At 40.0% G+C, this 26889-nt stretch overlaps 1 protein-coding gene across 14 annotated transcripts in view; it reads right to left on the bottom strand.

Annotated features, from left to right (window-relative positions):
• Positions 1-26889, bottom strand: part of EEFSEC (eukaryotic elongation factor, selenocysteine-tRNA specific) — a 163727-nt gene that overhangs the window by 81924 nt on the left and 54914 nt on the right. For 13 of the 14 annotated variants that reach the window (XM_083795363.1, XM_083795368.1, XM_083795375.1 and 10 more), the window contains exons 2-4: positions 8259-8466; positions 4340-4436; positions 1496-1660 (exon numbers count right to left, since the gene is read on the bottom strand). In XM_083795363.1, the coding sequence (XP_083651489.1) occupies positions 1496-1660; positions 4340-4436; positions 8259-8466 (470 nt within the window). Of the gene's footprint in view, positions 1-1495; positions 1661-4339; positions 4437-8258; positions 8467-21768; positions 21848-26889 lie in introns of those variants that run through there. The other variant, XM_083795373.1, reaches the window with a different exon arrangement.

Genomic DNA, 26889 nt, shown 5'->3' on the forward strand with positions numbered 1-26889 from the left:
GGATTTCAAGTGCTAGTGAGCAAACAGTACTAACTCAATCGGATAGTGAACTGTTTGCTGTGTCAAAGCTTTTTGCCAAAAACATATATATAATTTTTCGTTTTGCTGTATGGATAATCAACCCCAGATGGCAATTTACATAGGCAACAGCATAAAGGAATCCATGCACTGCTGGTGCTCTCAGCCCCAATCAGAGCAAGCATGGGCGTTTGAGAATGTCACTGTTTATTTTTAATTGCTGTGTCCCTCCTTTGTGCAGGTTCAAGCGGTCAACGATGTCGAAGTCCATTAGTAGAACTGGAAGGTGATGCCACTTCATTTGGTGAGAGGGTTCCTCAAATTTAAAAAGCAGCTGGTTTGTAATGTCCCTAAATGCCCAGTGGGCACCAGCTGTCAATCTCAGTTACCATAGGGTCAGGGCAAAAAAAGGTCAGAGAGAGTCATAAACCACAATGTGTTGTGAAATGTGCTTCCTCCATTACCTTGTAGGCCTGAGAAAGGTTTGACCTTTTATAGGTATCCTAACCCAACTCCGCATGATGCTAGCAGGGGTAAGGACAACACACAATTCAAACTTACAAAAGTTGCTTCCTTTTAACTGTGCCGTGGTTACCTGTACACTATGAGCAGTCACATTCACAGGCTGCTCGTGGCAAAGAGCAAAATGCTGCTCACGACTACTACCACTCCGAGCTATGGCACATCTGCTGTCCCACAGAAGGCAGTGGAAGGACTAGTTCAGTAACAGCAACTGAAAATAACAAACTTTGAGGGAAATTGTTAATGCCATAAAAGCCAAGTGATCTGGCTTCTCTTTGTCAATGTCTGTTTATCTGCTAGCTTTGTCTTTCACTTCTCTGTAAATAAAATAGGAACACCAGATAAGCAGTTCAAAGTCCACTGAATGTCCTCTTGACTTTCTACAGGCTCTCTAAAAATCCCAGCCGCAGCAAGCCACACACCGCATTCCAGCAGCTCTTCCAGAACATGCTGACATCAATTAAACCCCTGGCAAACAACGATAATGTGCATCAAGCATTTCCATGCCTTCTTCTTGCCATTTCCATGTACTCTTCTTGCCACCTTCTATCACTTCCAGACATCTCAGGAAGCCTACCTGATCAGATTCTTTTGCAAGCCTTCTCATTGGGGCAGAATGTCTCAAACAAAAGTAACCTCACTCAAACCTTGTTCAGTCCTTAGGCATGTCCTGTCTTGGAAGCATGCCCACCTTGCCTTTCTGAAGTTGAAATACTAACACACTCATCTAGGTCAGCCTTCCCTCTTCTTCATTCAACTAAAATTATGCAGGTAACCTTACTGGCTGTGTTACTTAATCTCTTTCTCCCTATTATAAACATAGCTTATATTAGAGTATCAGAAAAGTAATGACACTGAAAATAATGAAATAATTTCAGACTGCCGAACACACTCTTCTTTGTTGAATGTCTCTTTCTATCAGGAAAACTGGGGGGAGTGAAAATGAGAGACTCACCTTCAGGGCAGGAATCTCCACATTGTCACCAAGGCTAACAGAGCCAGAAAGAATAGTCCCTGTCATCACCGTGCCTTGACCCTTGATAGAGAAACAGTGGTCGACTGCCATAAGGAAGTTTCCCGAGGGGTCTCTTGATGGCAGGTAAGCCTGAGACTTCAGGACCTGAGAAAAGAAAGATAAAAGCAGAACCATGCCTGGGTGAAAAGTCATGACAGCCATACAGCAAAAGGAAGGCAAGCGGATGATTGATTGAACAGGCTTGCAGTTTTACTGATTTCAGGCATCTCCCAGTGAGCTTAGAACGCACCAATGTCAAATTAACTGTGCGTGCCATAGAGGAGATGCACACTTAGCAGCAGGAACACTTCGATTTTCTGCCTTAGAAAGATTTGGTGCCGCACATTTAGCTTGGTTAGCAGAACTGCACTGGCAATAAAGTTGCTGCCAAACTCAATATAAACACTGTAGCAAAGCAAATGAAAAAAAAATCCTGCACCCGTCTCCCCCTCCTCCCCACCCTCAAAGTACAGTCTTACAGTGTATTTTGCTACTTCAGCTCTTTTTGATTTAGTGCAAATTAACTTATATAAAGGTATTAGCCCCATCCCTGCCTCCCTCCCAGAGAAACTATTACACTGGGATAAGTTTCAAAGTCAACTTCCCCTTCAGATTTACGTTAACACTTCTTGGAGGATCAAGCCACTAAGAAAAATAGCTACGTAAGTATCATTTTCTAGAGAAAATATCAAAGTTTAGGACTTCTGTTTTGCTGACAAATAACTATGCTTCTTAAAATACATCATCAGAGGCAGAAGACTAATTATAAAATTGCAGTCACATACCCAGCAGTGGTTCAGAGGAACTGGTTCACTCATCTCAAATCACTTTTGATCTTTGTTATAATATCAGCACATAAACTTGCCAATACCTTTAGCATCTGCTTTTAAGGTCAAAAACTGGAGGTTAAGCCTAAGTCATAATGGCAGAACAACGGAGAAGGAGCCTCTTACCAAGGAGAGAGAGGGTAATGCTCAGGGGCAGGGCTCTCACAGCATTTGCCAGCTCTGCTAAACACTAGGTCTCTGAGTTGACAAATAGCTGCAACTTGGGTATTTCCTCCAAAGGTTTTAAACCTGGGGAATGGCCCTGTAAATCTACCTAGACCTAATGAAGGCAAAACTAAAGACTTGCCTATCTCCAGCTCTCTAGATACTGCAGTCTGTTTTCAGACAGCCTGCTGCAGGCAAGACAACCCTAAGTTTCTGGTGACTCGTGCTTCCAGGGATTTACCCTTATTTTAAAGGTGGCAGCATCCAAGAGATCCATATCAGACGTCGGCAAGATGCCGCCTGTTTTAGGACACTTTTTGCTGCCTGCAAATTGCTGCAGCACCCCTCCAGGGCAAAGACATGCTACTCTTCCCCAATGTTTATTCACAGGGGTGACAAATCTGGTACATGCCATCTATCTCAAACGGCTATCCTAAGTGCCCTGCCCTTCACCGTTTAAGCATCATACCATATAACTTACCACATAACTCATTTTCTTTTACCATATAACTTACTTTCTTCAAACTCAGTTTATTCTCAAAAAATAAAAATTGAACATAGCTAAAACTAAGGATACCTCTGAAGCATTAGTTTGCTTTAACACTTCTCTTGTTCATACGCGTTTGATGTAATTATCCAATATACCATCATATAGCTTTTTCCAAACCCGACCTAATTCAGGGTGCAGGATAAATCCAAGCTTAGCATTTTACCTTTAGCACAAGTGCAAGACATGCAGTAAACAAGGCAGACTATCAGAGAAAGATGGTTCTGAAGGCAGGTTGGTGCTGCTCTAAAGAACAGATTATACACTTTATGCAATAACTTTTTTTTTTTTAAGAGAATGATGATGCATGGAACTTTCCACAGGTAATCACTGATTGTATACTTCGGAGTGTCCAAACAGAAACCGCAAAGCTTGATAAACAGAGTGCTAAGCACTCACAATTGCAATCAAAATTGGCAGGTACTCTGATTTGAACACAAGTGTGTCCCAGAAGAGTTCCTAGTTTCCTTAAACTTGGCATCCAAAACTAGTAAACTCATTGGACTTAACTCCTTTGTGCCACAGCTTCCCAACCTAAATATGGGATAAGTCACCTCTACACTTCCTATAGGTCTTTACAAAGTAAATTAATTGTTTGCCAAGTGTTCAAGTCCAGTGATGAGTGCCAAAGAAAAGTCCAGGAGGAAATTAATCATTCTGAACAGAGAGCAGTATTTGAATGGAGTCATGAGGCCACACGGAATAATGAGAATTAAAACAAAATACTGACTGCCTGCTCAGTAATTGAGCTTTGTGCATCCTGCGCATAGAATGAGGCAAGGGTTATTTAGAATAAAGAATCATGCATTTAAGCACTGTATCATAATGAAGGAAGGAGACATTCACATACGCATAATCTGGGCGCCTGACTTCACAGCTTCACTGTTTTCTTAACTGCAGTGTAATTAACACCTACCAATGATTTGGCAGAATTTTAAAGTTATTTTTATTTGTTATGCTTTCTAATCCCTCGCAACTTTAAAACGAAGTTTACCACGTGTGATAATTGTTTCTTGAGACAGCTATTCAAAGGCTTTGAAGCCTAGCAGTTGAAGAAGGAGACCCACTTTTGGGGAAACACATCTTCAACTTCCTCATTCACTGGAATAAATCCCCAAAGAATTAGGTTCCATAAAGCTGACAGTAAGGCAGGAGTTCCTCATCTCTAGATACTAACACTACAATCCAAAAGATTTAAAGATGCTCAAGCTCATTTTACATGACTATTGTTTGTTCAGCAGGTACCTCAATTAATTCAGAAACACCCAGTGGATTCTCAGACTCTGGGGCTTCTGGTCCGCCAGGCTTTGCTGCAACAGCAACAATAGGACACCCACAGAACCTGAAAGAGAGAAAGACTCCCACCATTAGGCCACAGATCTCCTACACACGTAAATTAGACTCACCTGACAATGAAGGCAGGGAAACTGCCTCAGATTCTGATTTCTGTTCTTCCCCCATGGTGAATAACTGACAATTTTTTTCTGGAGTTACTCTCATCTGTACTATTAGACTTCCCTATGAAATTTTTAAGACTTTCAGCATTAGCCAGATTCAACTTTCAGTGGCAGTCAAAAGTAAGACTTCATTTCAGAAACAAGGACCATTACTCAGGCTTATCGCAGTGACTTCGCATTCAAGCTATTTTACCTGGAGACTAATACAGGTTTTAACTTTCATTAGAACAATTACAATCCCAGCTATAGTCATAATCTTCAAAACAGAAGCCAAATGTACAATGTCACATGATATCTGTCCGAGTCTGCAGACAGCCTGTAAGATCTGCAGAGAGCAGAAAGATCTAATTCGACTAAAATCAAAATTTATGAAAAAAATCTCAAACATGTAAAGCTTTCGAGAACAGCAGTACTTCCACAGCCGACCCCAGTTTAGTTTTTCTCTTTCAATAAATTTTATTCTCCGAGCCCTTATTATTCAGCAGCTTTTTTTAAGCCTCTTGATTGAATTTGTACCATTTGCTCCCTAAAACACAACCTATTGTTCACCTCATCCGATAGCTTGCTTTGCCTACATTTTGGAAAGGGAAATTAGATAAGTTATTACTGCATTTTTGCAAAATTCAGGATTAACCATGTTAATTCATATATGCGAAGCAATGGAATAATAATCAGTAGTAAAACTAATAAGTGGTTGGTTCTCACAGATCCTTGATTCTTACACAATTGATTCAGGCAAAGTCATGACCGCTGTCATCCTTATGATTCCCCAGAACAAAACCATAGATTTTATCCCAAAAAGGGAATGAACTGGAGGAAAAAGGACAGTACCATGATAAAGAAAAATATGCTAGATTCTGCAGAGGGGGCTCATTTAGTGATGAAACTGTAATTCGGTACATAAGGTATTTTTTTCTGTTTATATGCCATAAGTCTGAGGCATCTAGGAACAAAGGGTAATAAAAATGTGCACTGACAATTTCTGTGATTAACCATGAAACTCTTGGAAGTTTATTTTCACACAAGCCCTTTAGGGCAATGTATTAGAATAAATTTAAGTTTATGCTGAACCAAATGCCTTACTCCTTTTCCCATTTGCCAGAACAAACTGGAATAATCATATAATGCCACTGGAGGCACTTCCAAACATGATTTGGCCCTACTAGAACTGTTACTCCACCACGCTAAATGTCAGAATTTAGACCCTGCTGGGCAAAGATAAAAGCTGGCATGTGCAAAAAATTACAACAATAGAAATTCCATTCATAGAGACAGTTTGCTTTTACTTGCAGTATCAATCTGTGGAACAAGCAAGTTTTGATTAGGTCAAATTTACAGGTGCAAATAAGACAGTTCTTTTCTCTGCCTTTTTTTTTCACCCTCCATGCAATCTCCTGACAACACCACAAGAATTACCTCTGAAAACTGGTAACACCTACTCTTACAGCTGCAACAGACTTCAGACTTTTTCTTAATATTAGGGTATTGTCCACACATGCGTGTGTAGAGAAATACTGAGCGAGTAAACTAGTCTTGGAAAACACCTCATTGACAAGCGTCTGAGGCAGCTGTCAGATGGTCTCAGCACGTGCCCTGCTAATAAAAGCAGTTTAATAAAAGTAGCTTAGAAACATAAAAACAGTTAAAAAGTATGCATTTGAAAATTCAAAGTCAAGTGGGAAAACACTGTCAAGAAAAAACACTTGCCTGACATACAATGGGACATGCACTTTACAATCAGCCCAGGCCAGCAAAGCTTTCAAAGCATCATAAAGCACAGACTACACTTGCAAAAAAAAAAAAAAAAAAAAAAAGGATTTTTTGTTATGGGAACAATACACAGACATCTGATGAAAGAGCATTTCTAGGATCCAGAGTTCAAATGAATAATTAAAACATTATGACAGACCACTTCTCTCCATGTGGTCTCACAGCTGTTGCGATCAGCTGATGCACATCCTTGTTTTAAAAAGGGGCTGGAGGAAAGGACCTCACAGTTAACATGGCCAGTGTTTCAAAAACACACTTCCCCCTCAGTTTGGAGGAGGTATGCTAATTTTTAAGACATACTTGTAAGACCCACCTGTACTCCAAGATATAAAGAGAAGGTGCAATTCAGGCAGCATACAAAAGTATTTCCTGAAATCCAGTTTCCTTACAAAGATTAGTATTCCTTTTATGAACATGCAACTAGAAAAGCAGTGTTTTCCTCTATCATTTGCAATACAATATTGGACTAAATCAAGACTGAAGTATCACCTCCAGCAGTAATTACTGAAATGCAAATATAAATTTTAAAAGGAGGACAAAATAAATGAGTAGAATATGAAGATAAGCTCAGTTATTACAAAATCTTTAACTTCTTGGCATGGACTGTGGATATTTTAGATGAGAAAAACAAAATAACTATAAATTGCAATGCTACTTAATTCGTGTTACATATAGAGGCATAATAAGTTTATTTGGTAACACAGTTAAGAAAACTTTAGAGATAATTATCTCAATGCTCTCTCCCGTGGGATTACCTGTGAACTTGATCAAACACCTATAAGAGACTGTTGTTCCAAAATGCCCTTTTGTTTTTCATATTGCAGGTACCTCCTTCCTCTACCTCCCCTGAAATAAGATGCAACAACCTACAGAGGAAAAACAAGCCACCTGTATCTGTTTGCCCTCAAATCAAAAACTGCTAGAGAGAATTGAGAGCTGTAGAATCCTGACTAGGTTCACAAGAGGAAATTTGACATTCTTGGTGACCTCTGTGCTACTCCAAGCAAAACAAACAGACCCACATTACTGATGAGCTGGAAAGACAGATCTTCAAAGTCACTATGGTAGCAGTTGCATAGTTGAAGAGGGACGTTGCTCTACCATCACAAATAAGCTAAGCAAGAACAGCCGTATCCAGCCACGCTTTGCTCTTTTGTCCCTGGTAAAGTTCTCTCCTCTTTATGCTGAATCCTATTCCTTTCATTCTCAAAGGTCAAAATGTGATCCAACAACTGTAAACATGGGAGTCAGCATCCCCTTAAAACCCTACGCAAAATCAGCTGTGTGTCAATTTCTGTAACCACTGAGGGAATACTGTGTCTATACTGTACCTTCCCATCTCCTAACAGCCACATTTTCATTCACTCATCATTTTCCTCAACTAGTTAAAGCAGAACACAACTGACAAAAACCAGCCCAGACAGAGTCACATTGCATTACAGAAACTTCAGGAACATTGTCAATTAGATTCTTGGCAATACTGATCAGTCCCATACAAAGATAACTACAAGGCAGCTTTATCACCCTAGTTGGGGCAATCACATCTTCCACATTCGGTTACGAAAAAGCCCTCTTTCTTCTTTAGTTAAAAAAGAGAAATAGAACACATCTGGATCACAAGAAAAGTTACAAAAAAGGTTCTTCACCCAGCCCTTCTTGCCTAAAATCAATCTGAACTCAAAGCAGCCCTTTAAACTGAAAAGTTTCATTACACTCAAATATTTCTCCATACATGGTACTTGCAGATGCAAATGCAGGACTGAATTTGAATTTCTGGTAATCTTTCCACTCTTCCCTCATCATCGTGGCAAGCGGTATCTATATGAATATCTCATCCAGCAGGGACAAGATTAGCTGCATTTAGAAGTATGTTGAAAGTGAAATGTGGGTAAAGTATTTTTGTTACACACTAGCTGTTAATATTACTGTTAACTTACTTTGTATTTTCCAAGGTCTTCTGCATTTTCTTCGTCATCTTCTCAATGGCACTTTGTCTCTTCCCCTCTGGAAGGAGATCTATTTTGTTCAGAACTACCACCATCTTCTGGCAGGCGATTTGCCCAATTACCAAGCACTCTGCTGACTGTGTCTGCATCCCTTTTGTCACATCGATTACAAGCATCATCAAATCAATAATCTGGGCACCTGGAAAAGAATTCACAGTCAGTATTGTAGCAGCATAAAGAGATTAAGGAACATTTTCTCAAATAGCTTCCGTAAAAACTGCATGTATATGTACACATGTCCAGAAATATGAACAAAGCACAAACCAACACAGGCACCAAATGAATGCCTGGCAATTTTTGAAAAATAAGATTTAAGGAGTTTAAGCTATTATATATGTCCATCAGTTCATACAAAATATGCAAACCTACGATTGTTTACACATTCCTCTATATTAACAGTGTAAGGACATTATCACTACGTTTAAAAATAAGACTCAGGTCTACCACAAATCCGAAGAAATCCTTATAGTCACTCTACAGGAGGAAAAGCTGATTTAAACCCTGCAATGCTCATTTCCAATTCAGATCTACGTTACTCAAACGTATACTTCATATCACAGCCATAAATAGATCAGATTTAGATCTGCGCTTTATAAAAAAGCTTCTAAATTTTAGGCTACTTATTGTGCTCATGATGATAACTTTTAAAAATTATTTTTATTTTTTGAAGCATTGTTGCAATGAGCTTTTAATCCTCTGACTGAAGCAACTTTAATTCCATGGATTTAACTTAATTTTCCAGGAAGCTTTTCATTAATGTTGGGCCTTCCACTAATTACATTCAGAATTTTCCTGCCTCATTCCAGGTAACCGAAATACTCTGAATACCAAAAAGGCAGAGTGCAACAAAGTTTCATGTTTAAAAAAAAAAAAAAGAGCTTAAATATGAATAAGAAAAACAAATCTAAAGCTGAACTAGCAGAAAATTATGTTGGAAAAACACATTTTAAGAAGTGTAGAAGAGACGTAAGAAAACATGCAAAATTGCAGCACTCCAGATTTAAGAGTTTTTAATATCTGTCTCAAGCTTTTGATCAGAAGAATATGAAATCGATGCAACTGTTCCTTTTTCTTTTGCTCTCTCTAACCCACTTTTTTTTTAGTCTTTATAATTGCTATCACAACAGCTACCCTTGTTCATAGTTCCCATGAACTCTCAAGATAGGAAATCATTCTGAGGCTGAAGTGCATGGGTGAATGAGTGGGTGGGAACTACAACAAGAAAAAATTATGGTTACAAATGACTATTTTCAACCTACCAATGCTTTCATCTTGTAATAATGAATGCTTAATGTAAATAACGAATGCTTCAGAAAGCTAGCTGGGTAATTATGACATTTGCAAAGCTCCTGCAGACTTTTCTCCAGCCATTTCAAAAAATGCTCCAAGATAAATTAGAGATAGGCTCTGTCCCCAAAAGTATTTTTAATTTTTATTGTTTCAAGAATTGTATTAATTTAGAACTTGCTTAGAGTATAAGCAACACCAGGACTGAACAAAAGACTCAGACACCACACAACAGCGCATATATAGAGTAGGAAGCACGAACAGCAACAAGTGAACAGCATGAAAATTGTTCTAGGAAAACACACTGAACAATCAAAACGCATGTACTTCTGTGAATGTATACAGCAGGGTTTGTCTTATTTTAAAATAAAACTTAACACCCAGGTTTTGTATTAAACTACACCACAGAGTAATTCTTACTACACAAATGACACCCTTAAGATGAATGGGAAATAATAATTAAAACCAAACCATGAAGTTAAATATGATCATTAATACCATAAAATGATGGGTCAAACGTTCAGTGAAATAACATTGCAGACTTTGCAGCTTAAGTTTTAGCTAAGTCTGTTATGGCAATCGCTGTGCTCCGTGATCAAGTCCAAGTAACCAGATCTGATGAACCAGGACTTGAAAAGGGTGGCTGATCTGATGCCTTATGTATCCATCTCCTCCCTCCAACAGGAGACAGAATCTGCAGTGAAGCAGTTATGTGAAGTTTCAGTACAAGGGCCACTTTATCTTGAAATGCTAAATTAACTGCTTTGAACACATTTGTTATAAAGCAAACACTTGTAACTGCTGTATTTATAAATCTATTAGGAACACTTTAAAGAGCGATAAAACTCATCAGCCCAGTTACTAGAAGGTTAAGAATGCCTACCTTGGGGCATTTCACAGCAAAGAAAATATGAACATATGAAAAACTGTAGAGTCCATGGAAAAACTCCAAAAACACCAGAAAGTGTATCGAGACACTCCAGATAAAAATACATTACAGCCAAGGAAAACGCAACACACTCAAGTTAATGAATGTGGCTTAGTACAGCTGTTGTGCCTCCTCCAAATCCTTCACGAGCTAACTGGCCACAGAGATGCTGTGGATGGCACAGAGGGCACTGTGGCATCGTCACCCACGAGGGGAGAGCAGGCACCTGCGCAGGGTAGGAAGCTGCTGAGCTTCAACAAAATTGTGAAACAAAACAAGAGATCAGGGCACTGCTGATGGAAATACTTTAAGCGTGTTGTGCTCAGGGCATGAGGATGTTTTGTACTTGCCTACTCACACATAGCAAGAGGTGAGTGCTCAAGTTTACAGGTCCCTCAAGCAACAAGGCAAAAAAACACAGATTTAGTTCCTCAGTTTTCTGAGACATTTAAACAAGACTTCTTTGACAACTTACCATCTTCCAAATCGCTGTCTTCTCCTACCAAAATTTAGATTTTATTTCATAACCCATTCTCTTAGTTGCCCTTCACCCACACATAACAGTTCCTTAACACCAAAGTGAAGTTACCCAGGGAGACCAAAGCCAAGCACACAGGGATTCCAAGGGAAAAGCTCCTAATCAGGACAGTGAGCAAGTTACCTGTAAGAAGGTGACTACACCATAGCCTCCCCACACACACGTACCCTCTCGAGAGCATAGAGCATCTCCTTCCAAGCAGCTTTCCCCTTTAGCATGTAAATATAAGAGAGCTACAATGTGTTTAGCTTCATATTTGAAATTTAAATCATCTTTATCAGGCTATTAGTCAACTCACTACCATGTTAGATTTCAGTCACCAACAGGAACAATGTTCCTGAAGAATTTTCTACAGCAGAACAAGATTTAACTAAGAAAAGCTGAAGTAAGGACGGTTTATAAAAGCAGAAACTCCAAGAACAACAATAAACCACACTATAAACCTGCACTATTTGACCAGAGAAGGCCCGCCACAGACTCTTGCGAGACATGGAACGAAGGAAACGAAACATTTTTTTCGTCTCAGAACAGGACAGAGTATTGTCCTACACAGTCAAGATAAGGAACACTCATCTCTTCCATGTTACTCAAGCTCTCAAAGCAGGCCAGCAGAGCTTCAAACAAACCTGAATGAAGCAGACACATACGCAGACCTGTCCTTTGAATACGGAAGCACAGCAATCAAGAAATTAAGCTAAGCTAAGGTATTCTAATTATTTCCCCTACAGAATAAAAGACAGTGTAACCTTCTTACTGCTGTTTCATCTATGAAAGAGGTGTTCAAGAACACCGAGAAAGAGTCCTCCTGAAGTGGGATTTCTCACTTAGCCTGAAAATGACCAACAATCAGGGTATCCTTCACGTAATGGCATACAGCTCTGTTATAGCCCTGTAAAAAGCAAATGAAACAAACTAATCATCATCCAAAAACACAAGGAAGGTGGTGGGGAGGGAAGAGAGAGGAATTATATTGCACGATAAGAAGCTAAACCGCAGTGAAAAACAAAGTAAAGAAGTAGACAGTCTACTGAGTGAGGAAAAACAAACAAAAGATAACACATGAACAGTGAGAATCTGGATGACAGCCAGGTATGGGAGAAAGGCAAAAAGACAGGCAGCACGGCATCCAAGAGAAGACTGCAAGCAAGCGTGCCAGCTGAACCTGGGGGCTGTAGCACTCATCCATACCACAGAAGTGGCAAGGATCACAGAACTCAGAGACATTAACAAAATATTTTCAGACAAGACAAAGAAAATGTCTACCCCTGCTTCAAATATTCAAGACCAATCCACTCTTGCTACTGAATTCTGGGCACATCCGACTGTGGCCAGTCATCAGGGAAGAAACTTACTGCCACCACTTGCAGATCAAATAGGATCCTGACTGTGAGGACTGCAGGCACACACCCCGTATTAGGCTGCATTCTTGTGTGGCCAAGCATAGTGGACTCCTAAGTAGGTTTGCACAGTTTGAATTGCTTACTGGTTCTGAAAGCCAAAACATTAATGTTTTCCAAGTAGTCTTTATCGACTGCACTAGATAAATCAGAGATTTAGATTACGCCAAGTTTTAAATGTGCACAAGACAGCAGTTACCAACAATTTGCTTCCTTAAACTGGACATGGTCTCCAAGGCAAGAGCAAAACCATACCACCTGCTGCATGTGATTCATAGCAAGCTCTCGCTCTTCGTCCTGGAACAGACTCACCACCTGCTGAGGACACCCAAAAAGACAGATGGCCCAGAAGAATATCATGCATTAAAAAAGTATGCACTGACAAACTCTTAATCTTTAGTAGAAAATTCATTTCATTCTCTCTGCTTTTATGTTATTTAGTATATTACAACTTCAGTTTTTTACTGAAATAGGAAGAAAGGCCTAAACATATTTCCAGGCAGCAAGGCTGCAGACCTTTGTGCCCTGCCTTATACATACGCTCCTCATACACATTTAGAAACACATCTACTTTGATTTCCACACAGCTTATATAAATAAAGCACACTTAATTTTGCTCACTGAAGCTGAAGTAGAAACTGAAGTCTACAATTTCTACATGTTGCTCTCTTATCCTTACACAAAAGAATACAAGAAATAAAACTAGATCTGTTATACCAGTATTCACAGGGAAACACCACAGGAGTGCCAAATCCCTAATTCTCTGCAGTTTTGAAAAATACAGCCTGTCACTGTTGCGTTTACTTTGGGACATTACATCTTACGGCAAATCGCTGTTAACCTCCATCACAGAAGCAGGGACAGCTCCGCAAGTCCATGAACTCAACCCCCTTCTGTTTGTGCAACCTGTTGCATACCTGTAAATTACACACAAACTCCCACACCGAGCTGTGCAGAGATGGAGCCGTACAGCAAAGCACATTTACTGCAAGTTAAAACAGGCATTACTAAGCCTAGGGGGAAAAAAATAACACACATCACCTCTCCATCCCCCCCAAAAACAATTTTAGCCTCTCATTTTATTCTATCTCCACTAGCTTCTTATCACTGTTATATGTACACACAGTACCCATTTTCAGAACAGTAAGGTTATAAACTGCAAGCGCTAAACCACCTGGCAATTTCAGCATCACTGAAAAGAAGAACCAAAGGACATTTTCAATGAACGTACAGAATCTGAATGGTTTTCTGTTCCACAAATGCAGATTAAGAATATTAGAGCACTTTTAACTACTACTACTTTGGCAAGCATAAGCTCAGTATTGCGTTACATTCCCTAACCCAGCCATCTAAAGCTGACGTGGCTCCACAGCAAGACCTGGCTGAGTGGAGGGACGAAGAACAGGAGGTGGGGTCCCCGTGTGAATTGTGCGAGGTTCCACATCCACCCCAGCATGAAAACAGACTGGCTGGGGGCTTCTTTAAGCTACTGTGTCCTCCTCTGCTTGAGATAATCTTTTTAGCTGAATTTGCACAAACAGTACAACTCCTGTTCACAGGCACCGAAAGGAAGCAGAAAATGGAATTTCAAATGTAAAAATAAAATAATTGTGGGCCATGGGCTGTAATTTGATTTCATGCTTTACAAGGAAATGAAAGAGGACTTCCTTAAACATACTTTTTTTTTTTCTTAAATATGCTTTTTACCATGTTAGGATTTCCTCTAGTGCTGAAGAGAAAATAGGATTGTAGAAAATATGCTGTTCTCAAGTATCATTGCTACTCAGGGGCAAAGCTCTGTTTTAATGTGCACTTCCCATTCTGGGGAAGAGGAAATTCTTCAATTAATAAACCGGGTGGACTGAGGCGAGTTTTTAAGGTTTAATCAATTTCATCTGCACATAGGATAAAAAGGCCGACTATTCTACCATTTTTGCCTCCCCTACTCTCCTTTAAAAAGAAGGAAAAAAAAAATCAATGTTTTATTTTAAATTCTTTGAGGTTAGTATCTCCTGTCTCAGGAAATATTGTCTATATCATGCAGTGAGCATTAAACTTCCCCCTTCCCAGCCCCCCCTTTTTGTTAAGAATCTTATTCAGAAACTACTAAATTATTCTCTCCTTTCATATACAGTAACACCTTGGGAGATGCTACAAGTTGTACGGGATCTCGCCAGTTACCTTGGGGGAGGCATTGTGATGAATAAGGAAGATGTTGTGCAGGATATGAAATCTTCCAAAATTTAAACAGAAAAAGGAGGTTTGAGGGGGAGAGAGACATGCACGCAACTGGAGCGCATGAATTACACATGAAGAAACCCTCTGTAAAGCAATGCAAATCATGGATCAAAACCGATACCATAACGTTCGTTAGGAAACACTTTGAAAAGAACAGGAACTCATGGAGTTCAAGTGTCCCACCACCACTTCCCAGGCACGTCATTCCTAAACGTTTCAGCAGCTGGAAACACAAACAGGGAGCTGCGCCGCTTCAAACTCTGGATAGCTTGGAATATCTCCGATAGCAAGGGTCAGACCAGCAACCCACAAGCCTTCTCTCTGAATGCACAGTAAAGCTTAGAATTATACGCGTATTTGATTTTTTTTTTTGAACAATAAAGAAACCGCTGGTTGCGCAAATTCCCCTTAAATGAAAACCAGCCACTAAGCTCTTTCCTAAACTGAGAGCTACAAAGAGAAGGCAGGATGACCACAAGAACGTATTCCTAAGAAGGCCATTTCTGATATGCCAGATGACCTTTTGGTTATTTATTTGTAATCCCAAATTCAACTCAACTATAAACAGTAAGTGATAGAACGAGAATTACTACTAAGGAATAAAAGGATTCTTTTGCTAAAAAGTAGCACAAGAATACACTCAGAATATACTTTATATTTCATCGCCCAGAAGAACCAGTGTGCAACACTGTCCTGAAGATGTTAAAAGACATATGGGCCTTAATCTTTTCCTCGTCAAGTCGGCCAAGGATCTTTCTTGCTTGAATATTCTCTGACACGTCAGAAACACGTCTCTGTTCTCCAAAGGGAGGAAGTAACATAATTAGAGCAAGTCAATAGGCTTGATAGACCATGCTGGGGAAGCATGAACACAAGCAGTAACACCTCCATGAAAACTATGAGAAGGATTGAGGGACATCACCTAACCATTCATGATTACATGCAGGCCCTGCTGTTGCAACACTGTACATATGAATCTTATTTTAAACAGATTACTTGCGTTGAGAAACAACAATTGCAAGTGAAGGCAGCTTCAAAGAGGCATTACAGTACAGGCAGAAAGAAGGTCAAGAGATCTTTTGCAAAACTTTCCATGGAAAGTAAGAAGTCCCACATTGCCTTCAGCCTCTTTGGAGAAGCGTTACAGACTGGGCCACCCCGGTAGCCCCAGACCCTGCTTCCCAAGATGATACAACTTGAAGGCAGCTGGCTCACCTTTGAGCCCAGGCAGAACCAGAAGACCTCAGCAGGTCCCTTCCCATCTGAATTACATTTCTAGTACGAAACAACTCTAGAAGTAGAAAACAAGAGGAAAAAAGAAAAAAGTGTAGAACACGAGATGTGCACAGATGCATTTTTTAGGGACATTTGGAGATCCCAGCCCTACGTAATTCATTATTACAAGAAGACATGCTCACTTGTTCTGCCTGAAGCTTACAAGCTCATTATTTTAAAGACCATTTGCTCCTCTCTGGATGTTGTAATGCCTGCTAAAAAAATTTGAACAAGCTTTCTCACTGCACCCCTCTGGTCCCACACAGGGCATCTGAACTCTGCCAGACTTCAGCTGGGAGCCGCAGGGCAAGGGCAGCATCAGGGCATTCAGCCCCCAACAGGCAAGTACAGGAGGCTCAGGAGCTGAAGCAAGGTACTTGGAAAACGAACGGAGATAAAGGTACGCTTGACGCCGTGACACAGACAGAAACTTAGCATTGAGCTGCTGACTTGACATCTCTCTCTGCATTACTTTCAGTGACTCAATTATTCAGAAAACAGTACGGGCTCGCACTGCGCAGCCAGCAGTGGTGGTTACAGAGAAGATGGATTCAGAGATCTTTGCTCCTCTTTCTTTGGCTGAGGGAGATCAAAAACATCAGTCTGAGAAGCATCTGAACACCAGAGCATTGGAGTACCTCCTGAATGCAGCATTCCTTCTCTGCGACCTGTGCTACAGAGGTCAAGGGCAGCACGAAACGAAATAAAACATTCAAGGTCAAAAAAAATAAAATGCAAACAGCCTTTCAAGAAAGGAAAGATTTCTTTAATTGCTATTTTGAAATGTTTTGGTTGTGGGTTCTTTTTTTTTTTTAGTCTCCTGATAAGGGAAAAAAGTTTTCTGTAAAAAGGACTGCTTATAATAGAAGAGGGACAATTCCAAAGCAAGGCAAGTAGAGGAAGCTCTCGTTATGATCCAAATAAATTCATTGATCAAACATTAAAATTTGTAGTTTTTTTTTAAAAAAAGCCATACAACATACACATACATAAAACAATGAACACCATACACACAGAGACATTTAGTTTTTCCTCCAAAGGCTCCCAAACAGAAATCACTACCAGAAAAGAGATCGCTGGGGATCTTTTTAATTTCGGTTACATGGAATCATTTCCTACATTTTTCCTCCCTTCTGCAACACAACAGAAGCCAAGCACACCTAATCTCTTTCCAGGCTGCACATGAAAGCAGTGAAGCTGAGGATACACAATTCTACAGACAAGCGAGGGCTCCTCTCGACTTTAAGCATACTTTAGAAACGCAAGAGGATTTTTTTCCCTTTACTCGTATTGAAAAGATAAAACATACAAATCCAAAAGGCATTTCTACACACGTAGTTTCAAGCCAGGACAAGCACACACATCACTTAGTTATTGCATTAATACACTGCTCCAGCCGCATACAGTCAGCTACCCAGACGCAGCCATCAGTGACGCGGGGCACACCAAAAGGCATCCATCCATCCAGCCATCCGCTCCAGCGCATCCCGGCCACAGCAGCTGCAGTTCCGTGAGCTGAGAAGTTCCTGCTTCCAGCTACACCTCCCCAGCGCTTTGCTTATTCAGGGGCGGATCAACAGCAGAGACTCAGCTCAAGGCAGGGGTCCGGTGAGAGCTGGAGGCAGCAGGACCAGGCAGTCAGAAGCAGCGCGAAAGGCAAGCTGCCTGCCACTAGGGATGGGATAGTGCTGCAGGCCAAGCCGTTCACAACACAGAAGCTTGGGGAGCTTGAGGGAAACTCGCAGCTCAGTGTGTTGTAAGGAAGTGTTGGAGAAACTCATCACCGAATATGCATGTATTTACAGAAAACAAGTGCTGTTATTTTAGAAAGCTGCTGAGGCGCATCGCATGCTGTACAACGCAAAATTGTTTTTATTTTTAGACGCAGTGGAAAATGGTGAAGTATTAGACTACACGAGGAATGTAATATTGAATACTACACTCATATCTAGCCCCTTTCTGAAAAAGGAATCTGAAAGATAAAAGTGGCTACAAAAACAGGAAACAAGACAAATGCAGTAAGTACTTCAACTTTTTACAAAGAAAAATCCACATTAACAGCATACAATGACAAAAACACACAAAGTTGAGTAAGAGGAGGAAAATAAAATCCCTCTAAAAAAGCACAAGCGGTTATACAATGGGGAAGTCTCAGACTCAGCGCTGGTAGGTACTACTTGGCCTCAGACAAACGAAGAGATGGATTTGATATTTACACAGCTAAGATTTAAGCTACGTACAGCTTGATTTTTATCTCGCGTAAAAGGCATCAGGATGAAGTTTAAAGCAAAGGACGCTTCATTCTATCATTGACATGTTTGCTTTGACCCCCCTGAAACTTTCACGTTGACCATATTCAAAGAAAATGTAGTAAATTAGACGGAGTAACTACTAGGGTCTGACATTTCAATTCCTGTTCAAAATTTCAGTGACTGAAAAAAATACAAAATCATCATAAATGAACGTTCTCCCCCCACTGTCTTTAAGAAATTAAATAACACTGCATTATAATGGAAGATACCATAATATGCAGCCCATGTAAAAACAGAGGTAAATAGCCATGTGAGAGAAAACATCATCCTTCTTCCATACATAGCAAAGTCCTTTTCTGTAATACCACATATTAACAGATATTTTCTGTATTGACAAGCAAGGCACAACCCGGACAGAAACCAGAAGGGACTTCTATTACTTTAAGGTTGAAACTGTGGAGGGAGTTAAAAAAAAAAAAAGGGCCTACCTACCTTAAAAACCCAACAAATCATTCTGAGGAGACACAAATGACCACTACAAAAAAAAAAGTTAGCATTTGCTGAATTACACAACACCGTGGTATTTCAGCTGCATTAATTTTTCTTGGCTTGAAGAAGGAAGTGCATAAATTGTGAATTAGTTAGCAAACATTAACTTTTTAAAGTGTCATTCATATATACATATATGCAAATGCAGATACCAATAAAGCTGGAAAGTTAAATATTCATGATACTGCATAAAACTAGAGTAAAAGTTAGCTAAAATTTCAGACTAGACGCTATTATACAGCTCATCGTTCCTAGAGTACAATCCATGACATATACTAGGAAAAAAAAGGCTATTTTGTACATTTGAAAGCAAAACAAAGCACAGGAGAAGAAAACAGTTGGGTTGTTACCATTTGCACTGCAACCTTTTTTGGTGCTATGAATTTGTATTACACAGAGTGCAAAAAGGTTCAGTTCTTTAATTTGGCATCCAGACTATAAAACATCTCTAGGAGAAAAAGTCGTGTCAGATTTCTGGGTCCCCAAATGACATAAGAAAATGGCACCTGTAATGCCACTGATTCATATCACAGGCTCAAACATAGAGGTTTGCAAGGAAGTGCAGTGTATTCTGCAGTGTTACTGAACTCCTGAAACGAGGTTTCTGAAACACTGTGACAATAAGTTGCACAGCAAATGCTATATTCATAACTTGGGGAAAAAGGAAGGTGTGGGGGAAGATATATTCAAAACACCACTTCCACCTCCTCAGGAGATACTGAGTGCTCAAGGTCCCAGTCAGCTTTCCTGTGACTTTATAAGTGATTAGTTCAGGTTTCAAACTTCTTATTCAGAGATATTTTGCTTTGGTATCAAGGCCATATGTGGTTTCAGACTGCTCTGTGAATTAAACTTAATGTAACATTACACTTGGGCCTTACACAGCTGATCATAAATGGTCCCTGATAGGCCATAAAGTCTTTAAAGTAAAAGCTGAAAAGCAAACAGGAGGGAAGAGATGAGATGAAAAATAGCATTTTTACCGTCTTGACTCATACCAGCTTTAATGCATGCTCTCTACAAGATTTCCAACTAAGTTTCAAAGAAAAAAGAGGTAAGTGTATTTGAATATCATAAAGGTATCATGGGGAGGGATTACCGAAAGGTGTGACCACTCTACACAATCCCTCCCTCCAAGAAAGGAGACAGTCTTTGAGGTTATTTCTAAGATCAAAAAGAGAAAACAGTGGCTGAAGAGTAGAAAAGGTATTATACATCCAGAAGAGTTACAGAATCATTGAAGCCACCAGAACAAGGCCACAAGTCCATCCCCAGCTTCAGGAATGTTGCACTGAGGATTTTGAGATGCTTCACTAACCCGATAAACGCTGGAGTGGGAAGATGCAGTGTGTGAAAGCCTTGGCAGCACCTACAGTCCTGGAAACCTCCAGGTCGTGGTTCACCTGCTACCTCCCGGATACCACAGGATCCTAAGGCTTCAGCCTACGCCAAGGTATGGCATCGTCATTTGTGAGTTACGACAGCCACACAAACCTGAGTTTGTACAGAAGGGAGAAGAGAGGTGGCAAACACTGCTCATGTGCACCCATTTTCTTTCAAACCTGTTAGCTGCTTCTGGCAATGACTTTATTTTTAAATTTAACACTTCCATGAGCAGCACAAGTAAATTTTTTTTTTTTTTTTAACTATTCATCTCTCTATAGGCATTTGAACATACTATTATACACATGCCCACCACTGAACTGAGGGGAAAACCAGATACCTGCACAGTACCTATACATTTTCTGTACGTGATATTCCGTATCAGTAATGTTTTATACTCAGCTCTTCATCTTTTCAAGTTTTTTAGAATTCTTACAAGATGATACTGTTACATTAGCATATCTAGGATTCAATCACATCTGTGCCTGTGTTTCAATGCAAAAAGAAATAGCACATTTCAGAACTCCTTACACAAGCAATACACAACTTAAGTACTTGATTATCTTAGGATAAAGAGAGTGTATTATGGTTAATTACCAACTGTATTTTCCCCCCAAAGGACTGGAGAATTACCATAGAGCATCTATTGCCTCCCTCTGGGCACTTAAGAGTATTACTGAATTATGAACATCTACAAATGTCTCTTGGAATTTTTAAAAGTATTTTAGTCACTTTATCTGAAGTCTTACTCTCAGTATTAGGTGACAGTAAGACTTTTTTCCCTTTATCTTCAGTGCCAACTTCTTCAAGTCCCACCTATCCTCACTGATTTCTTCATCCTTCCACCACACCTTTGAAAGCTCAGTCTAACCAGCAGCTTTGTGCAGCAGTCACAAAGTTAAGAATTACCATCACACACCACCTGGAGCTACACAGACTGACCCAAGTAAACATTTTTATGTGCAACTGTGCGCTTGTACTAGGTATAAATTCTAGTTTGCATTCAGTGGGAAAACATATACGGATCTGAAAGTTTTATCTCTAAGGTTCTGAGGAAGAACCTCAAAAATTTACAATTCCATTAAACTATTCTCTCCTAAAAATTCAAGGCCAACTACCCTCAAAGTCATGAAATGCACAGGGATCCTCAAGAAACGTGCAATTCTAACACTTTGGTCAGAAACTCATTACTGGGTTCTCTCTCTCCACCTCTGGCAATTCAAGGACATCTATCTTACAATGCACCTGCAGCTTTAGGTAGTCTAAAAAACACCAATAAGAAATGGATTTTAGACCTCTTGCAGATCAAGAACGTATTTCTATGAGACTAATAAAAAATTAGTTTTCTTGAACAATTCTGCAAGTCACCAATCCAAGAGACAACCATTAACTCAGAAGATTCTAAATCATTCTACTAAAAATAAACAAAAAACTGCTTTCCAGTAGAGCTGGGAATAAATTAATGTGATACTAACTCAAAGTATTTCAAGTCCTAAGCTGCCTTGTCTCCGTCTTTGAAATAAAGTACCCCAGAGGTCACGGACCCCACACCAAGGAGCTTGTTTTGTACTAAAATCCAGTACCATCTACTTACAACAACACTGCACGAAACACGCTGTACCCACAGAAGAGTTATGGTAGGCTACTGGAAGATTCATGCACAGCTCTCAGGCATTTTTCATCCGAGGTTGCTGAACAAGATTTTTTAAAGAAAAGAAATTAGAGAGTTTACATTTTCTTTCCCCCCCTTTTTTTTTCCAGAAAAAAAATTAAAGACTGCTAGGGGCAAAGAAAAAAAGCATTCTTTAATTTTCTCTTCACCCTCCACAATACTGAAATAACATCAGTCAGGGTTATAAACATCTGTAATTGCCAAGGGAATGTACAATACGCTCAGAAACTCCAGGCCCACATATCCTGTAGCCCTGCACTTCACAAACAAAAGGTTGGGGAAAGAAAGAGGGGGTGGGGTACAGGGAATAAAGGCTTAAAGATTAAAGTCACAGGCAGAGACAGACGGCTCCGTTTTTTAATAACTGAAAACACGAGTTCTGCCTGAATGTGCTCATTGTTTTATGGCGGGGGGGAGAGGCTACGCGCGCTGGACTGGCTGGCGACAGAACTGCCTTTGCATCAAAAATAAGATTTACCAAAAGAAGGGAAAAAAGACACCACCCCCATGCCCTAATTTCCCCTCTTGCAGCGTTTAATGATGCATTCAGGTAGAAATCAACAAGTTACCCCACCTTCCCTTTATTAAATTGGGAAATTTCAAGACGGAAAGAAGTACCTGGTTGTAACAGCCGAACGGACACGACTGAGGAGATCTGATGGCTTTATGCTGTGAAGGGATACAGGCTGCTACAAGAACAGTCATACATAACAAATAGGCACGTCTATGGAACACAACTAGCCTATAAATCAGTATCTGATAGTTTATTTGCACAATAAAACCAACGCTGCAAGACTGAAGTATGTGATCTAAGCAGATTTCTGTATTGATTCAAGAAGTTCAGCTGTCATGGGGAAAGTTTTTAAACCCCTCTGAAAAAAGTGTCTAGCAGCTATACTTTTAGCAAACAAGTTCATGAGTTGCATTCGCTTCAGTCACTACACAAAATCAGTAGCTTAACACGTTGCTCTAGAATATTAAAAAAATTAGTATGTTCCTGTTTTAAGGATTTTTTTTTCCCTCTCAAATCCTATGAGTACAAGATCCTGATGGCTACCTCAATATCCATGATTGCGTACAAATTATTTAAAATTCCATAGTGTGTTTTGTGTAAGGACATTCTTAGTATCTAAGAGTATCTAAGAGGGGAAAATATGTCTGATTTATTTCCATGAACAGATTTCAGTGCAGGAATGCTCAGGAGCCCATCTGAGTCCAGTTCCACCGCTAGGTGGGCAACGGACAACAGGTAAGCCACTAGTCTTTAAAGAAAAAACACACCACAGTAGGTCATCCTTTCAGTTTTATTCTAATCTAGCTTTAGTTGTTACTATAACGGAGCTTTTGTTCTATTATATCATTTTTTACCTGCCAGCTTTGCTTTACATACAGGGAGAAAGGAGATAATTCAACAAGACAACAGGCTCTTTCATCTAAAACCATAAGACTCCCAGTCATAACTTTTGGGGGAAGCCTAAAATAAGGCACAGGGAGGCACGCAACAGGAGTCAATGAAACGCAGCCGCCTGCCCAAAGCAAGCATGCTGTGCAGGGAGGAATCGGTGGCCACACCGCACGGCTCTCTGGCCAAAGGCGTCAGACCTGGAATGCTCCAGCTACCATCCCTCCTTTGTTGAGGCAACACTTCAGCATCATCAGCCACTGGACGTCTCGTTGAGATTAAAAATATTGTGGAGAGCTACTGTCTGTTTAGCAAAGACAAAAACAGGGAGCCCATGTCAGAAAGGGAGGGGAAAGGAAAAGCCGAAACATGAGCTCATAAGCCAGCTATGGAGGATAAAGGCAGGCTTTGTTTTACTCCGCTCAAACCAAGTACGAGCAAGAGACTCATCACTGTTTTGAGCTTCAACTGCAAGAATTGTTTTGTATGCAGTACTACCAACTTCCCCCCCTCAGATAACTAAATTATCCCTCTTTCTCAAAAATAGCTTTGGCTGATACTCAGATCAAGTATTCAAGCACAGATGAAAACCCATGTAATAGATCATCATTCTGCCACTGATAGATGTTTTGACACTTCGGAAGCACATAAGACATTTTTGTATAGTAAGCACGAGCCTTGGAAATGTGACTGATACCGTCCTGACGCAGACAAATTAAAATACATATTTAAAAAAAAAAAAATCACTTGGAGGACACGTTAGATACCTGGCCACACTCAGCAGAGTTGGGAAGAGTTATTAAACTAAAGATGCTTCTTTGGACAAAAGTGGCAATTCTTTAAGTTTTCAAATCTAGAAGTTGGTCCAAAACCACAAGATAACATTTAAAAATAGAGCCTTTGGGAGATTAGAGGAAAAACACTAGCAAAAGAGGTCTGTCCTCTGACAGAAACACTACCCACCAGGGCTGCCTCTAAAAGAGCTCAAGGGCAACAGTAAAAGACAGCAAGGGAAAGCACAGTCTGGATTCTAGTTTCTTGCTCTTAGGAAAAGGCGAAGAGGGTGGTAATTTACCGTGTACAACCAAATTGTACATGAAAGTTTAAAAACAGCCAATTAAAGCTAACATTATGGAATGGAACGGAGGGTCCAAGTGGAACGCATTAGATACGCATTCCAAACAATGGCTCGAGTCCGCCTGCAAGGCGGATACCATACAAAGAAATACAAAGGGTCAAGAAGTTCTTCTCGAAGGGAACCCCAGCCTTGACCAGGAGCCACATGCTGCGCCCAGCCGACGGAGCGAGCCGCACGCTCACCACAGGGGAACAACAGCAAGGCCACAGGGCTAAGAACAGTCATCATCGGCTCTAACAGCACGCTACGGGCAGACACGATGCGAACATGTCAGTCGAGGAAGGGCAAATCTCGTTATGATTAAGAATTAAATTTAGAAGGGAAACTAGGAACAAAGAAAAGACCCTCTACAATTCCTCGTAATGAAGTGTGCCTGTTCCAGTTTAAATCCCCTACACAGTCATCTCACATTTAAGCACAGCTTCACTTCTCTGTCAAGCAGTTCAATCTAGAATTATTATAAGAACTACCAACATCTAATGGGAAATTAGAACAGAAAGAAAGAAGGCTACCTCAAGTTACCAGGACTGTATTTCATTTAGTCTTCAGATTCTTCTGTACCTTGGAACATGGTGAATCCCCTATTTTAATGCTAACTTCTCTAACAGTAACACACAAAACTGATGTCTCAGAATCCCTTCTGCAGCTGGTTAGTTAGCAAATAGGACAAATAAAAAAAAGAATAAGTATATTACCCTTTATGTCATACTTCAACATACAGCCCCATGCATACGTGAACTGGGAAATTCATTCAATTTCATGATATACAATTACATAAGACTTCTAATGCTAACACTCATTTCCAAACCTTCGCCATCTCCAAATACCAACAAAATCACATCCCTTTCAAGAACAGCAGAGCTGGATCAAGAAACAGCAATAAATTCATATAGAAAGGGTGATCCTCAAGAATGACGCACTCTTCAGTTTTATTTCAAGCACCTGCATTACTACACAGCCATAGCAATATTGCACATGGGAAGAAATAAGTCTCTAAAACAAATCAGTCCCAAAGAAATTAAGGATGCCAATTCTTAGGAAAAAGGATGATTTCCTTCTCTGCACTGTGCAGATAATCAGAGCCAGAGTGAACAAAATATTTTGGAAGACCCAAATTTTTCTGGATAGTCTAGCAAGCAGTCAGTTAACCTGCCCTGCTGCAATGCTGGATATTAGGTGCTTTGTTCACTTACAAACTACAAAATTCAGATGAGACTAGCAGTTGAAGAGTTGATATTGCTCTTGCTAACGTTTTAAGAGTCAGTACTGCATTATCAAGTAAGTTTTTATATTCAAAACTACCTCAAAATTTACCACTTGAAGCCAAACTCAAAGCAGTGGTCTATTAGAGTGTTCATTTAACAAGGTTTTCAACATTCACAGAAGCCCTAACTCCTGTTTGTTTCAAAACATGGCTTTAACTCAGCACTCAAATCCTAGAGGAGATTTATTCCATACTCAGCTCTCTGGCCTTTGGTCCACGGTAGACATTAGGGCCTGCCTGACAGTTCAGTACCAAATCATGAACACAAGCGACCTCTATAGCTTGCCATTCCACGAAATCACATCAGATTGCACCAGAGAATCTTCCCACAAAAAAGCCATTATCAAGTATATGGTACTATTTCACACTTTCTGCCATGGCATTAGAAATGCTTTTGACAGCATATATATTTTTACTTGAACTCTCACTGACGAGGACTGCATGAAATCTACATTTCCCTTCAGAATAGTCCCAAGTGACCAAAGGTCACATAAATCTCACATCCCAGTTTGTTTTGTCCCAAGTACAATCTCATGCTGGATATGCTGTCTGAACTGCCAATACTGCAAAGCAATCCAGATATTGCAAGTTGTGCGCTATTTGTTTCACATTAAAACATCATCCATATAATTAATAAAAATCCACTGTAATAATGGAGGTGATAGTCACTGTGAAGGAGGAAAGTGGTGGAGAGTTTAATTAGTAAATAAAACTAGACATCACTTACCACATTCAGAATTGTATTGCTCCAAGTTTTATACCTAAAAAAGCACGTACTTTGTGAGGTGAACATACAAAAACCATCAACTTACAAAAAAGGTCCTTTCATCTCTCAGAAATTCATGATTAAAGAGGTTTTATTTCAGGTATTTTGAATAATCTTGAAGGGTTCTATGGTTCAACACAGTCCTGCACAGTAATTTTACAGTCCAATTCAAATACTATACAAAACAGAACACACCAAGATATCATAGATACTTGAGAATAATTCAGCACAAGCTCTCCAACATTTTCTCTGGGATGAGTGAACTGAATAAAACCCAATCATTTACTCAGGGTACAGGCACTTTACAAGCAGCAGTGGCAGTTTGCGTAATTGACATCTGTAAGCAATAACATCTGTTAAGTAAAAATACTCATCAAGATCAGAACTTCCACAAAGGCCACAGTTGTGTTTCTGAGACCAAGAACAGCCATCAGCAGAACAGTACAGCAGGTCTCCCAGCTCCTCATCCCCAC

This window comes from Anser anser, assembly GCF_964211835.1.
Source record: "Anser anser genome assembly, chromosome: 12".
NCBI classification, from domain to species: Eukaryota; Metazoa; Chordata; class Aves; order Anseriformes; family Anatidae; genus Anser; species Anser anser.